The 16,057-nt window shown below is 42.9% G+C and overlaps 1 protein-coding gene across 1 annotated transcript in view; it reads right to left on the bottom strand.

Annotated features, from left to right (window-relative positions):
• FAM178B (family with sequence similarity 178, member B) overlaps positions 1-16,057 on the bottom strand; it is a 180,312-nt gene that overhangs the window by 142,456 nt on the left and 21,799 nt on the right. Inside the window, 5 exon segments of the mRNA XM_006878280.1 lie at positions 6,156-6,263; positions 7,700-7,750; positions 7,948-7,952; positions 9,499-9,926; positions 10,111-10,180. Of these exon segments, the coding sequence (XP_006878342.1) occupies positions 6,156-6,263; positions 7,700-7,750; positions 7,948-7,952; positions 9,499-9,926; positions 10,111-10,180 (662 nt within the window).

Here is a 16,057-nt window from a genome sequence, read left to right as displayed (position 1 = left end):
GATATTAGGAAAATTTTTTCTCCCAGAAGCTCTTCAACTATCTCCTCTGTGGACTTGTGTGATCCTTTCTGTTCAGGAATACCGATAATTCTTAAGCGATTCCTCTTCATGTTGTCCAACATGAATCTTAGGCCTTCTTCAGATTTTTTTTATCCTTTTTTGTGTTTGCTCTTCTATCTCAGTATTGTTGAGAGATTTATCTTCTAGCTCACTAGTTCTGGCTTCTAACTCTTATATTCTACTCCTTTGTCCTTTCAGTGTATTGTCCAGTTCTGATATCCTATTATTAATCATTTGGACCTCTTTCTGTAGATTTTGCATTGTTCCCAATGCTGTATGTATTTTGTTTGATTGTTCCTGTATTGCTTTCCTGACTTCTTCTTTTTCTCAACTCCATTGTATAGTGTTTTAATACATTTTATAAGTTTCTGAATTCCTTCTTAGTCATTTCCAAAGCCTGCCCATCTTCCAGTATGGAGCGTAGGTCTACTTCCAGCTCATTTGCCTCAGTCACTTTATCTCATTTCTGGACATGTGCTGATTTACGGTCATCTGCTTCTTTCTGTTTTTTGAGCATATTCAGGAGTTATCTGTGGCCTTAAAAGTTAGATGGGTGTGTATTTTGGTATTTTTTATGTTTTCTGATTGCCTCCAGGTAGATGTGATCAGGAGATGGGCTTCCCTTTTCACTCTTCTTCCTGAAAGATTTCAAGAAGCCACTGTTGGTTGTTGTGACGTAACTCAGGATTTAATTTTTGGCCTATTTCCTTTTTAGTCTGCCTGTCACACTCCACAATCCCTGTTCAGGTCTTTTTCCTAGTGGTAAACAGCTCAGGGCCACGTGTGGCCATTTTGCGCTGCTGTTTGGTTTTAAGTGGAAACTGTCATTTTAAATTTCAAGGAGATTTGTGTGCATGCGTAGTAAAACCCTCTGGGGATGGGGTGGGCTGTCCACTCACTCAGGCACCCCGTCTAGTCACCAGAATGGAGGTGCGCAGCCAGAGAGAGACCAATGAACAGATACAAAAAAAAGAATATCCACCCTTTATCTTCATGGTTCTTCAGGTATCCGTGGTTGCTCTGATCCTTCCCCCGCTTAGTCTCACCCCAAATGGCGGCTCTGGGAGTAGCTGAGAGTGTTGAATTAGAAAGCACTGGATTTCTTGCTTCTGCTACAAATTCCCCTAGCTATAAGCCTTCCAACCTTCTAATTATTCCTTTATATGTTGTTCAGAGTTCTGGCACCATCCCCTGAGCCTGCTTGGTCTGGGATTCTGTGCTGTTGCTGACAGATCTCCTCTCTGCACTTCTTTTTGCTATGTGAATAGTGCTGCGATGAACATTGGTGGTTATGTACTGTGGAGTAGGTTCTGACTCATAGCAACCCTGTACAGGGTTTCTGAGGCTATAAATCTTTACAGGAGCAGAAAGCCTCATCTTTCTCCCATGGAACAGTTAGTAGTTTTGAACTGCTGACCTTGTGGTTCGCAGTCCAATTCATAACCACTACACACACTACCAGAGCTCCTTGGTGTGTATATATCTACTCATGTCCTGGCTTGTATTTCTTGTGTATACATACCAAGTCGAGGGATTGCTGGGTCATAACATCTTTGCTCTTTAATACTTTGTGATTGTTGTTAAGTGCCATCAAGTTGTTTCTGAGGAACAGCTGGTGGGTTTGAACCACCAATCTTGCACTTAGCAATCCAGTGCTTATTCTCCAGCACCACACCAGGTATCCATCTTTAACACTTTAAAGAGGTCTTTTACAGCAGATTTGCCCAATACAATGTTTGATTTCTTACTGCGTTCATGAGCATTGATTGTGGATCAAGTAAAATGAAAACTTTGACAACTTCAATCTTTTCTCTATTCATGATGATGTTGTTTATTGGTTCAGTTGTGAGAATTTTTCTTTACATTGAGATGTAATCCATACTGAAGGCTGTAGTCTTTGATCTTCAACAGTGAGTGTGTCAAGTTCTCTTTGCTTTCATCAAGGCTTTATCATCTGCATATTGCAGGTTGTTAATGAGCCTTCTTTCAATCCTGATGCCGCTTTCTCCTTCATATAGTCCAGCTGCTTGTATTGTCTGCTCAGCATTCAGACTGAATAAATATAGTGAAAAGCTACATCCCTTACACAAACCTTTCCTAATTTGAAACCACTCAGTATTCTTTGTTCTGTTCGAATGATTGCTTCTTGGTCTATGTACAGGTTCTTCATGAACACAATTAAGTGCTCTGAAATTCCCATTCTTCACAGTGTTATTCTTCTATGAATGACATTTAGGGTTGTTAATCCATTTTGAATTTGTTTTTGTGTATGATGTCAAGCATTTATTTTTCTCACATGGAAATATAACTTTCCCACCACCATTTACTGAAGAAACTCTTCCTTCTCCATCAAATGGACTTATAGCATCCTAGTAAAAAATCAGTTGGCCATAAATGTGTGTATTTCTGGTCTCTCAATTTCATTGGTCTACATGTCTAGTACACTAGTACCAGGTTTATGTACTATTGTCATCATTGTTGTTAAGTGCCACAGAGTAGGTTCCGACCCATAGCGACAGGGTTTCCAAACCCAGTACAGGGTTTCCAAGGAGCAGCTGGTGAGCTTAAACCACTGACCTTGTGATTCAAACTGACTTTGCAGTCTAGCGCATTAACCCACAGTGTCACACCAGGACTCCTTGTATATTATAGCTGTATAAAAAAAACTCAACTTTGCCATCAAGTTGATTCCAACTTACAGTGACTCTTTAAAGGGTTTCAGAGACTATAAATCCTTATGGGAGCAGAAAGCTTTATCTTTCTCCTGTGGAGTGGCTGGTGGGTTTGAATTGCCCACTTTGTGGTTAGCACTGCAGTGTTTATCCCACAGCGCTACCAGGGTGTTTTACAATCAGGAAATGTGAGTCCTCCTACTTTGTTCTTCTCTTTCAACATTGTGTTAGCTATTCGAGGCCCCTTGCCATTCAACATAAACTTGAAGATTGGTTTTTCCACTTCTGTAAAGAAGGCTGTTGAAATTTTGTATGGGACTGTATTGAATCTATAAATCACTTTGGGTAGCACTGACATCTTAGCAATACTAATTTTTCCAATCCATGAACCTGGAACACCTTTCTATTTCTTTAAGTCTTCTTTAATTTCTTTTGGTGGGGTTTTATGAGACTGCATCTTCAGATGAGTCATCTACTTGTTATCTCTCATTGTTGTTGTTGTTAGGTTCTATTGAGTCGCTACCGACTCATAGGGATCCTATGCACGACAGAATGAAACCCTGCCCAGTCCTGGGCCAACCTCACAATTGTTGCCATGCTTGAGCCCACGGATGCTGCCACTTTGTCAATTTATCTCGCTGGAGGTCTTCCTCTTTCTCTCTGACCCTCCACCTTACCAACCTTGATATCCTTCTCTAGCAACTGGTCCCTCCTGACAATATGGCCAAAGTATGAGAGACCAAGTTTGGCCATCCTGGCCTCCAAGGAGCACTCTGGTTGCACTTCTTCCAACACAGATCTGTTGGTTCTTTTGGCAGCCCATGGAACTTTCAATATTCTCCTCCAACACCATAACCCAGTTGAAGACAGACTACGAAGAAGGAGAGACGAACTACTTCCAAATATTTAGTCACTGAAAACCTTATGACTAGCAGAGAAACACTGTCACATATAGTGCTAAAAATGAGACCCTCAGGTTGGAAGGCATTCAAAATGCGACCAGGGAAGAGCTGCCTGCTCAAAGAAGAGTTGACCGTGATGGTGCGAATGGAGTAAAGCCCATGGGAATAAAGCTCATGGGAATACAGCCATCATTTGCTGATTAGACACAACTCAAAATGAAGAGAAACAGCTGTAAACATCCATTAATAATTGGAATATGGAATGTACGAAGTATGAATCTAGGAAAATTGGAAATTGTCAAAAATGAAATGAAATGCACAAACATAGATAACTTAGGCATTAGTGAACTGAAATGGACTGGTATTGGCCATTTTGAATCTGATAATCACGTGGTTTACTATGCCAGGAATGACAAATTGAAGACGAATGGTGTTGTAGTCATCGTCAAAAAGAGCACATCAAGGTAAGCCACGAGGTACAATGCTGTCTGTGACAGGATAATATCCATGCACCTACCAAGGAAGACCAGTTGATACCCCTATTATTCAAATTTACGTAACAACCACTAAAGCCAGTGAGGATGAAATAGAAGAATTCTACCAACTTCTTTAATCTGAAATTGGATCAAACATGCAATCAAGATGTATTGATCATTACTGGTGACTGGGCTGTAAAGGTTGGAACCAAAGAGGAAGGATCAGTAGTTGGAAAATATGGCCTTGGTGATAGAAATGATGATGGAGATTGTATGATAGATTTCTGCAAAACCAATGATTTATTCATTTTAAATACCTTCTTTAGACAGCATGAGAGACCTCACCAGATGGAATACACAGAAATCAAATTGAGTACATCTGTGGAAAGAGACGGTTGAAAAGCTCCCTATCACCCGCCGAAACAAGGCCAGGGGCAGGCTGTGGAACAGACCATTAATTGCACATATGCAAATTCAGCCTGAAGCTGAAGAAAATTAAAACAAGTCCACGAGAGCCAAAATATGACCTTGAATTTAGAGATCATCTGAAGAACAGATGTGATACATTAGATACTAAAGACTGAAGACCAGAAGAGTTGTGGGATGACATCAAGAACATCATACAGGAAAAAAGCAAAAAATCATTAAGACAAGAAAGATCTCTCTCTCTTGGGGTTCCTCAAATAAGCTATCAACTTCTCGCCACCCCTTCTCCCCAGACTGCACAACTCATAGTCTTGTGCTCAGTTTAATTAAAAGGCAACTCTACCATTTCAGTTGCGCAGGCCAAAGCCCTGGAGTCACTGTCTTTTACTCATACCCTCCCCACTTCTAGTTCACCAGCAACTCCTGCTGGGTCTACTCTGAAACTACATCCCGAATTTGCCCATTCCACCCTTCCACCCCCAATCTTGGACACTACATGACCTTTCCCCCCATTCTTCTGCCCTTACTCCCCTCCCCATACCCCTCCAGTCTATTCTCAACACAGTGGCCTGTTCAGGCGGGCACTGGAAGACTGGCTGTCTTTTCACTTGGTGCAAAAACTAGAAGATTTAGCCCTGTTTGTTTTCCTCTTCCCCTCATATCTCACCCCTCTGCTCTGGCCTCTCAGCTTCCCGCTGTTCCCATTGTGGAGTGCCCACAGAACTGGCTCTCTCACCTCCTTCAGGTCTCCACTTAATCATCTCCTCACTGAGTCCTGCCCTGATCCCTATCCAGTTTCACAACTCTCCCAATGCTCTGGAGGCACCATTCCTATTTATCTTTTCTCTTTCGCTCTGTTCGTTATGAGAGGGCTTCAAAAAGTTCATGGAAAAATGGCTTTTAAAGATTATGAAAAATTTCCATGAACTTTTTGAAGCCCCCTATCTTTATCTTGTTTATAGTTTGTAACATGGATCTGAAATCAAGTAACCTAAGGGCAGAGATCTCTGTTTAGTTTTACATCAGCAATATCCTCAGAGCCTATATAACAGAGCCTGGCACATAGATGACACTCAATAAATGCTTGATGAGCAGGGAAACTTGATGATGGATTCAATCACAGGTCCTCAGCACATTTCCTGAGCCTTTTGGTACAGATGAATCCAGGCGCCTCTCCAGCCAGTGGCACAATTAAATTAGGGCCAGCAGAGCCCCCAGTCAGGACACAGCACTGATAGAAGCCACCTTTATGTCCCCAGACAGGGGAAAGGAAAGATGCCTTCTGGCTGTATTCTCCCCTTAATGGTATTTTTCACTTAACTGTGGGTCAGTCTGTATAGTCCTGTTTCCTAGACCTGGTTTTATAAATTTGGGCAGAAAATTGGGGACACAGCAGACCATGTTTTATCATCTTTGTGTCCTCAAAGGCCCAGACTAGATCCTGACACGAGGTAGGCAATTAAATATTCCTCAACTCAATGAATGAATGTGAGTACACAAAGTACTGGCTGACATTCTATCTAAAACCAGAGTGGGTGGACACTTAAGCCCTTCACTTTCAGATGTGCCTGCTGGGACTCTGCTCCTTGTCCCCTTACTTTTGTGTCTGTTCCTCTCACCTGTGCTCAGGTGTGAGAGCCACTTCATCTTCATTGAGATCCAATGAGTGAAGGTTGGGATAATCCTGTAGAAGCAGATTCTCCCACTCCTGCTCCAGAGACTGTTCCCTGCAGAGCAAACAAGAGCCAAAGTCAGAGGTCACCAGGCTGAAGGGGTTCCCAATGGACAATGTCTAGGAACAGCGGGACCAAAGGGCCCTGGTCTCTCTTCACAAAGGCTCAAAAACTCAGGGTTTCAGAGAGGGAAGTGGTTGTATGGTATTGTTTTCAAATGAACAGAAAGGCCTTAAAGGAAATGATTTTCATCAGACATCTTCAGACATGTTTTTATTTGTATACCTTGTTTTGGATATTTTGTCAATTTCTAGTACACCAAGCCCTGTGTCTAGCCCACCTGCTCCTTCTGGGGAAAAACTCCTTGGAGCTCCTGGCACATTTCCTGAGTCTCTGGCCACGAAAGCAGCCCTATAGATCTTACTTAGCCTTATCCTCTACTCTCCTACCCTTTACCCCTTATCTCTAGTACAGGCCTCAGACCTGCTGCCATCACGTGGATTCAGACTCATAGCAATCTTGTAAGACAGAGTTCACCTGCCCCATAGGACTTCCAAGGGTGGAACCTTTATGGAAACAGACTGCAACACCTCTCTCCTGTGGGCGTAACTGGTGAGTTCGAAACACTGACCTTTTGAATAGTTTGCAGCTGAGTGCTTAACCACGGCACCACCAGATCTCCTTAGAAGAGACCTAGAGGCCTCTTGAGTTCCCTTCTAGCTCCCTGGGTGTCTTGCTTCCCTATATTCAGTGGGCCCACACTACAGCATAGGGCTCTAACGTGATCTTGCCAGAGCCTGGCTTTTCTGCCAGAACCATCCTCAAATCGCCAGTCAGTATCCCATCCTTCAGCTACATCAGTCCTTGTTCCTTTAGGCTGTTGAGGGGGCTCTACTACAAAGCCTCCCCAGCCCTTGTCTGTACCCACATGTCCTCAAATCTTTTCTCTCTAGTTCAGGCCTTTGCCTTGAGTTCATGCTTCTGTCTTCTGAGGGAGGTCCACCTGAAGATGGGCCTCCCTATGGTCCTATCTCAGCCTGGGATCCACTTGTTTGGTTTTCTCTTACACAACTCCACAAGTTTCACACCCATTCACCTCTTTCTCTCCTGGTAATCTGAGCAGTCTTTTCAAAACACATATGAAAGCAAAGCACTACCTGTTTAAAACTTCCAGCAAACTGCCAAGAACTGGGCAAAAAGACAAAGAGCCAAAGTGGAGAGAAGACTTAGATCTTGGACTCAGTATTTGGGAGGGAGGGGGGTTGGATATTCTCTGTCTCTGCAACACTACCCTTTGACTTGGTTATCATTACACATACTTGCTATTAACCAGACAAACGGGATGCTCCTAGAAGGCACACTGGGCCTGGGGTGGGAAAGCTGCTTTATTTTCACAGCAATTTGGTGCAAGTCTTTTAGGGGACACCCCAGAAATTACTGCACCCCCCACTGAAATGTCCACCCCATGAAGGACCCTTTCCCATACTCACTTTTTCTCCTGCAGTAAGTAATCTAAGCTATTGACATAGCTTTCTGAGCTCCTAGAGGTAAACTGGAGAAATGGGGTATGGGAATGGGGAAGAAAGAGAGACAGAGACAGAGAGGAGTGAATAAGAATAGAATTTTTTCTAAACTAAGTCATCGGTTTATTTTGCTTATTTTTCTGAATAGCCAATACATTTGCATGATTAGGAAATCAAAAAGTAGAAAGGCATACATCAAAACATCTCCCTCCCACCTCCACTGTCAGCTACTCAGTTCCTTGTTCCTTCCTACACACAGCAGCAGGGTATTCATCAGGAGATATGTTATGCATAGGTAAGCAAACAATGACATCTGACATCTTCTCCCCACTAACACAGATGGTAACATACCACATACTCTGTCCTCCACTTTGCTCTTTTCAATTAGCAGTATGTCTTGAGGATCATTCCATATGAATTCCAAAGTGGTTCTTTGTCTTTTTTTTTTTTTTAAAACATCTTACTGTGATTTGGGTCAAAGTTTAGAGAACAAATGAATTCCTCTCTTATTCAACAAGTTCCATACATTCTCTTTCTTGACTTGAGCAGCAACCCCTCAATGTACCAGTACTCTTCTTCCTCCTTGGGTTTCCCATTTCCATTCATCCTTTCTTGTCCCTTCCTGCCTGCTGAACTTTGTTTTGGGGCAAATGCTTCCACTGTGGTTTTTATATAGCTGACTGTTCTGAGAAGTAGGTTTCTCATAGTGGTAATTATTCATTTTATCGTTGTTGTTGTTGAGTGCTATCAAGTCGGTGCCAATTCATAGCAACCCTGTATGGGATTTCCAAGGAGTGCTGATGGGTTTGAATAGCCAAGCCTGGGGTTAGCAGCCTAGTGCTTATCCGACAGCGTCATACCAGGACTCCTGTTCACTTTATAGGTCTGTCTGTTATTTAGCACTGTGGGTTAATGCACTTGACTACAGTCGCTTTGAATAGTAAGGTTGGTAGCTCAAGTTCACTAGCTGCTCCTTGGAAACCGTATACAGGGTTGCTATGAGTCGGAATCAACTCTATAGTACTTAACAACAACAACAACAATTATCTGGCTTAAAGGTGATTTCTGGGGATAGGCTGTTCTATACTGGAAAATGTAATCATTTAATCAGTTCCCTAATAGTGGACACTTAGGTTATTATCCAAGGAGCTCTGGTAGTGTAATGTTTACAAACCTCAGGGTCGGCAGTTCGAAACTACCAGCTGTCCCGTGGAAGAAAGATGAGGCCTTCTGCTCCCGTAAAGATTTACAGCCTCAGAAACTCTGTACAGGGTCGCTATGAGTCGGAACTGACTACACGGCACATAACAACAACAACAACAACAACAACAACCCATCTTGGGTTATTACAAACAAATAAAACCGTATTTTGAGAATACACTTTCCAGATCTCTGGGCTTTTAAATGTCTCCACGAGTCTACTTAGCTACAGTAGTTTATACCCAACTTGAAGCTCATCACTTTAGTTTCTATTTAGGAATTCTGCTGCATGGGACTAGAACCAGCCTGAGTCTCTGCCTGACCTAGCCCAGACCCCAGTACCAAGATCTTGCCTATTAGGAGTTCAAGCATAAATAAAGGGTGTGGTGCAGTCTAGCCTTAGGAGGCCAGTCTCCTAGTCATGGTCTGATAGCTAAGAGAGATAAGGGGAGGGTGGGCCACGGTGAGGTAGCCCAAGAAGGGAAGTTGGCGCATGACCAAGGAGAGATGATTTATAGAATGACTGAGGAGGAAGACGAAGGGGTGTGGCTTACTGAGGTGTGGGCATTGCCTCGCGGGGATGTGACCTGCTGGCTCAAGCCTGGCAAGTTCCAAAATAGTTCCTTCAGTGACAGCCGAGCTTCTTCAGAATCCGAACTTAGGGGCTTCTGCTTCTACTCCTTGGACTGCTGGTGGATCCCATTTCTCAGGCCCTGAGGCTCTGTCACACTCACCTGTGCTTGGGTTGGAGTTCCCTGGGTGGATTGTGGAGGCTTCGGGTTCAGGAATTCTACAGGTGGTGGGCTCCAGTCAACAGGGAACATGTCCCCAGACACCTGTATCTTTGCCTTCTTTGGTGAGTTGTGAGTCAGCGCCAATGGGGGCCTACAGAGGTGTCGGATGGGGTGCAAGAACCCTCGATGCAGAGGATGGTCAAAGAAGCTTTGCTTCAGGGTTGGCAATAGGATGGGCATGTTGGAGGCAGCCTGGACCCCTGCAGACAGGACAGAGTAATGCAGTAATTCACCGCCCACCTGGTGACCATCCTGGCCACTATGGTACACTGGGCAAGAAGAATTGGAAACTTGGGTTTTCCATGGGCAGGATGCTAGGGGGTTCCCTCATCATGGTTTTTCAGTTCTCTGTGGCATCCACCTGTGCAGATGAGGCACACCTACCTGTTTTTGGAGGAAGGGCTGGCATGGTCTTCTGTGGCCTGGCCATCTGCAACTCATTGGCAGTTTTGTCCTGGAAAGAATCAGGTGAAATGAACCTTCTGAAGAAAGCTACATGTCCTGAACTATTTTCCCCAGAGAAGAGGACCTGGGTCCATTTGTACCCCCAAAAGTAATTCCTTCTTCAGGTCCCTGAATTAAACATCATGATAGCAGAAAAAGGAGTTGTTGAGGTAGAAGGGTGTGATAGTTAAAATTTTGTGTCAACTTGCCTTGGCCAAGAATCTCTGTGGTTTAGCAGTTAAGATGTTATCACCTCCATGATGAGATCTACTATGATGCCATCACCCCATGATGTGATCTGCTGTGATCAGCTCTGATCTGGTGTAATTATCTTAAGTGTTATAAATCCTCACTTTAGTGAGGCTGATGCTATCTACAGGATTAGGGTTATGTCTAGAGTCAATCTCTTTGGAGATATAAAAGGAGAGAGAAGTGAGCCGAGTTCAGAGGGACCTACTACCACCAAGACAGAAGAGCCAGGAAAGATGTCCTTTGGACTTTGGGATACTGTACTGCGAAGCTCCTAGATCCTGGGAAAGACTGACCTACAGATGCTGAAAGGAGACAAGGACCTTTCCCCAGCACTCACAGAGAGAAAGCCTTCTCCTAGAGCCAGCACTGAGTTTGGATTTCTAGCTTCCTAAACTGTGAGAGAATAAATTTCTGGTCATTAAAGACATCCACTTGTGGTATTTCTGTTATAGCAGCATTAGACAACTAAGACAAAAGGCGACTCTTCATTTTAAGGAAAAGATGGGTGAGCATAATCGTAGGTACATTAGAAAAAAACAAGAAATAAACTTGTATAAAACTGAAACCAGCAAAGTTCAGCTAAAAAGCAGAACACTGTTGTATGCTGAGATGTCCTGCACACCTCGCTTACTCAGTGTTACCCCTGCAGGCTATTTGCTCACAAAGGGTAGGGTATGACTTTGTGGTCCCTGACACTATGGGAGCACTGCACCACAAGGTTGGTTTGAACCACAAGGTCAGCAGTTCAAATTTACCATTCTCTTCTTGTAAACCTATACAGGGTTGCTGAGTTGGAATCAACTCGACAGCACTTAAACAACAACATAGACTAATTAATTATATAGTAGGAATTCAGTACATTTCTGTTGAATGAATGAGTGAATTAAAGACGCATTCATTAAAGATGGTTCAGCAAGTCTTCTCCAGTGCAAGGAACTTCCCATCCTCAGCTAAGATGAACCTTACCACAGACACAGATAGTTCTCATCTGATCAGGCCCAAACTCAAATAAACCAAATATCCAATGAAAGGCGAACATTTGAAACAACTGAAGAGTTTAATGGTCAAAGGAACCAACAGCTTGTAAAAAGCAAACACTAATTCAACCAGAGTTCAAACGCAACAACAATGAAAGAAATTCAAAGCAATATAAATATCAAGTATTACACAGTGGTTACAAATCGGGCTGCGAACCTTAAGGTCAGCGGTTCGAAACTACCAGCCGCTCCGCGGGAGAAAGATGAGGCTTTCTACTCCTGTAAGGATTTACACCCTCGGAAACCCTGTACAGGGTCGCTATGGGTCGGAACCGACTCGACGGCACTTAACAACAACAACAACACTGTTAATAGCAAGGTTGGCAGTTCAAAGCCACTAGTCAGTCACTCCTTGGAAACCCTATACAGGGTTGCTATGAGTCGGAACCAATTTGATGACTCTTAACAACAAAAACAATTCAATGATAAGGAGACTGGGTGGTGCAAGCAGTTTACAATCAATCACTAACAAAGGTTGGCAGTTCCAGCCCACCTAGAGGCGCCACAGAAAGTAGGCCTGGTGAAATGTTTCTGTAAAGATTACAGCCAAGAAAAGTATGGAGCAGTTCTACTCTGTAACAAATGGGATCACCGTAAGTAGGGGGCTGACTTGACAGCAGCTAACAACAAATACAACATTCAATGATAATAACCCCAAAATTAAAATTTTATACCAGCCTATGAAGATATTTGTTGTTATTGTTGTTGTTAAGTGCCATCGAGTCTGTTCCCCCACACAGCGACTCTGCATAGGATTTCCAAGGAGTGGCTGGTGGGTTTAAACTGCCAACCTTATGATTCACAGTCCACTGCTGACATAGGTGTGCTGAAACGCATATCTGTTAACATTGTGAAAAGGTTTATTATTTTTGGAGAGCAAGCGATCAATTATCAAAATAACTATGAAAATGTCTATACATGAGAATGACAAGATAAAAAATGGCAGAGTAGGTATTGCACCCCAGCAAACCAGATGTAGGAGTGGCTCTCAGAGGCCCAGGCTGGATTCTGACACAAGAGGTGGGAAAAGTCATGGTGACCATACAAGGCTTTACTAGGAACTGCCATGCAGTGAAGTTATGAGTGCCACCTGGGTAGAGGTCTGAGCGGGGCAGTGTGAGGTACGGGTTTATATATTTTGTGCTTGCAAGCAAGGGTATGTGCAGGGGAACCAAGAGAAAAAACATCTCATCTATGATGGAGAGGAACGTGGTGGGCTCAGTAGGATAACATGGGACTGTGACCCACAAGGTCAGCAGTTTGAGCCCACCAGCCACTCTACAGAAGGAAGATGAGGCTTTCTGCTCCCACAAATATTTGCAGCCTTGGAAGCCCTATACAGGGTCACTATGAGTCGGAACTGACTCCACTGCACTTAACGACAACAATCTATGATCGGTGGGGATGCTTCAATAGTAGTTAATGTGTTCCAGCTGTCACTGCTGTAAAGTCAGGTGTTTGGTGGGTTGTTCCCTGCCCCAGGTCACTGCTCAGCAAGGTACTCTGGTTCTCTCCCAGAATCTTTTGAAGACACGATCCTTCTTGTTTCATTCGTGACCCTCACAGTGGTGGTGGTGGTGGTAGTGTGTCACAGAGTCAGTTTCGACTCATAGTGACTCTGTACGGGGTTTCCGAGGCTGTAAATCTTTATGGGAGCAGAAAGCCTCATCTTTTCTTTCGCAGCTGAAATGGTTTTGCAATCTGGTACATTAACCTACAGCACCACACCAGGACTCCAGAACCTACTTACAAAAAAACAAAAACAACAACAACAACAACAACAAAAAACCCACACAACTAATTAACAATCAAGTGAGAGATTAATGAAGAAAGAAGTTTTAAATTTCAGGTAAGATAGCCTCATTGCGGCATCTTAACTTACCCACCTACCATTCCCCACTCCTAGTTCAGAAGTGGCTGTGAGGAAGGTGGCCCTCGTCCCTGGTGTGGTTTGCTGATTCCAGAGGGAGCAGTATAAATCTTGTTCTCCAAGAATTAACATGTGTGCTTTGACTTCTCTTATGGTCACAAGTGAAAGATTACTTTAGGGGCTCTCTTTTATCTCTCTCAGAAATGTAACAGGGCTCAAGTGACCTCCCAGGCAGTGTTTGTTGAAAGCATTTAAAGGAAGACAGAGGATAAGCATTGGACTGCGAACCACAAGGTTGCTAGTTTGAGCCCACCAGCTGCTCCACGGGAGACAGATAAAGCTTGTTGCTCCTTTTTTGGTTGTGGTTAAGTACTGTTGAGTTGGTTCCAACTTACAGTGAACCTATCTATACAGGGTTTCTGAGGCGTGGCTGGTGAATTTGAACTGCCAAGCTTGTGGTTCGCAGTCCAGCTCCTTATAGCCGCAGAAACCTTGTATCAGGTCTCTATGAACTGGAACTAAGTTGATGGTATTTAACGACAGCAGCAACATACTAGCTATAGCCAAATGGGGTAAGGAAGAACAGAGCAAGCAGCAGACAGCCTAAAAAGCCCGAAAAGGAAGAGACCAAGGAAACAAAACATGGAGCCTCAAAGCTGCCTAGGGCTACATGCACATTCAGAAAAGACCTGTGAGAACCTTAAGTCTGGAGGATCTTTAAGCTCTATGCAAGCAGGAAATAAAGGCAAAGGCAATTGTAAACTGTTAGTTGTTGTAAACAATTGGTTAAGCACTGAAGGAATGCCTAAGCACAGAGCCGATCTGTAAAAACAGAAAGTATTTGTCTTTCCCTTTCCAGGTCTCCTCTGTCAGATTTCAGAGACCATACACACATCAAAAAACAAAAACAATAAAAAGGACAACATGCAGCTCACACCAAACAAGAAGAGCAAATCTTGGTAGGAGAATATGATTTTTTTTTCCAAGAAGAAATTATGACATGCAAATACACAGGAAATTATGGTCCATCCACAGGAAAAAAAAAAAAAATTAAGACTAACAGAAACCATCTAATGTATCCCAGACATTGGACTTATGAGACAACTGTCCTAAAAATACTAAAAGGACTAAAGAAAATCTGGCAAACAATATAGCAACACATAAAGAATATCAAGTTGTTATTGTTGTTGCCAAGGGCCACTGAGTAGGTTCCAACTCATAGTGATTGTGTATAGGATTTCTGGAGTCCAGTGTAGTGATGTAGGGTAAGCACTAGACTGCAAACCACAAGGTCAGTGGTTCAAACCCACCAGCCACTCCCAGGAATCCCTCTACATGGTCACTATGAACTGGAACGGACTTGATGCCACTTAACAGCAATAGGGTTTCTGAGGAGCAGCTGGTAGGTCTGAACTGCCAACCAAGCAGCTAGTGCCAAGTGCTTATTTTACAGTGCCAAACCAGGACTCCAGAAATTAACAAAAAAAGATATACAAACTATAAAGAGAAATCAAATAGAAATAATGAAATGAAAAATTCACTAGAAAGGTTCAACAACAAATCTGAGTAGACAGAAGAAAGAATCAACAAATATGAAAATATGTTCATTGAAATGATTTAAAAAAAAGAGTGAAGAGACATGAACAGATTCTAAGAGACTTGTAGATTATTATCAAGTGCACGAACATACATACTGGCCCTTCTGGAATGAGCACGCCACACCAGGAAAGTGGGCCATCTTCCCTACAACCACTTGGGGGATGATAGGTAGAGTACATAGAAACAATAAGGCAGCTTACATTAATGAAAAAACGTCTTTCTTCATTAACTTCTCACTTGATTGTCATTAGCTTCTAGAAGTAAAGGTTAGAGAGAAAAGAATATAATTTTGAAGGGGTAGTATTTGAGGAAATAATGACCCAAAAGTTCTGAAAGTTGAGGAAATACATAAATCTGTGTATTCAAGAAGAATTGATGAACTCCAAAGTACAATAAAGAGATTCACACTGACACATATAATCAGACTGTTGAACACAGCAAGAGAGAACCAACTTGTCACATATAAGGGCCTCTGGTGTGGCGCTGTAGGATAAAGCACTGGATCGCAGGGTAGGTTTGAACCACGAGGTCAGCGGTTCAAACTCATCAGCCACTGCTTGGAAACCCTATACAGGGTCACTAGGAGTTGGAACCAACTTGATGACACTTAACAACGGCATCTATCAGAAAGCAGGGAGTTAAAATCTATGATATGACCTATTTAAAAGAAAAAAATTATCAATCAGAATTCTATATTCAGCAAAACTATCTTTCGAAAATAGAGGGAAAACTTAACTAGAGAAGAAAGAAGAGTAAAAAAAGAGTAATCTGATACAATTTGATGAACTTGACCTACACCTATGGATGCAGTAGCTCAAAAGAGGGAATAAATTTTACAGGGAGGGTCATTCCCACCCTCTCCATACACAGAGTAGACAGGGATGGGCAACTTAGACATTGGCTACTGAAAATGGGAGGGGGGGGCTACAGAGGCAGAAGTGACTGGCTTATAAGCTTTCAAGAGGGAATCTAGATCCAGAGAGTGTGGAGGAAGGTAGAATCTCCACTGAGTAGTATCCAATCTGTCTAGGCGGGACTGATGAAAGGAAATGCGGATAGGTCTCTTGTGATACAATAGTGGATAACTGTTATCAGGACTGATGGTGAGGGTTGTAAATGTAAAGGTAGA

The sequence above is a fragment of the Chrysochloris asiatica genome, unplaced genomic scaffold (assembly GCF_000296735.1).
Source record: "Chrysochloris asiatica unplaced genomic scaffold, ChrAsi1.0 scaffold00395, whole genome shotgun sequence".
Lineage (NCBI taxonomy): Eukaryota > Metazoa > Chordata > Mammalia > Afrosoricida > Chrysochloridae > Chrysochloris > Chrysochloris asiatica.
The sequence above is the reverse complement of the archived record's forward strand: the minus strand, read 5'-3'. Positions and strand labels throughout refer to the sequence as shown.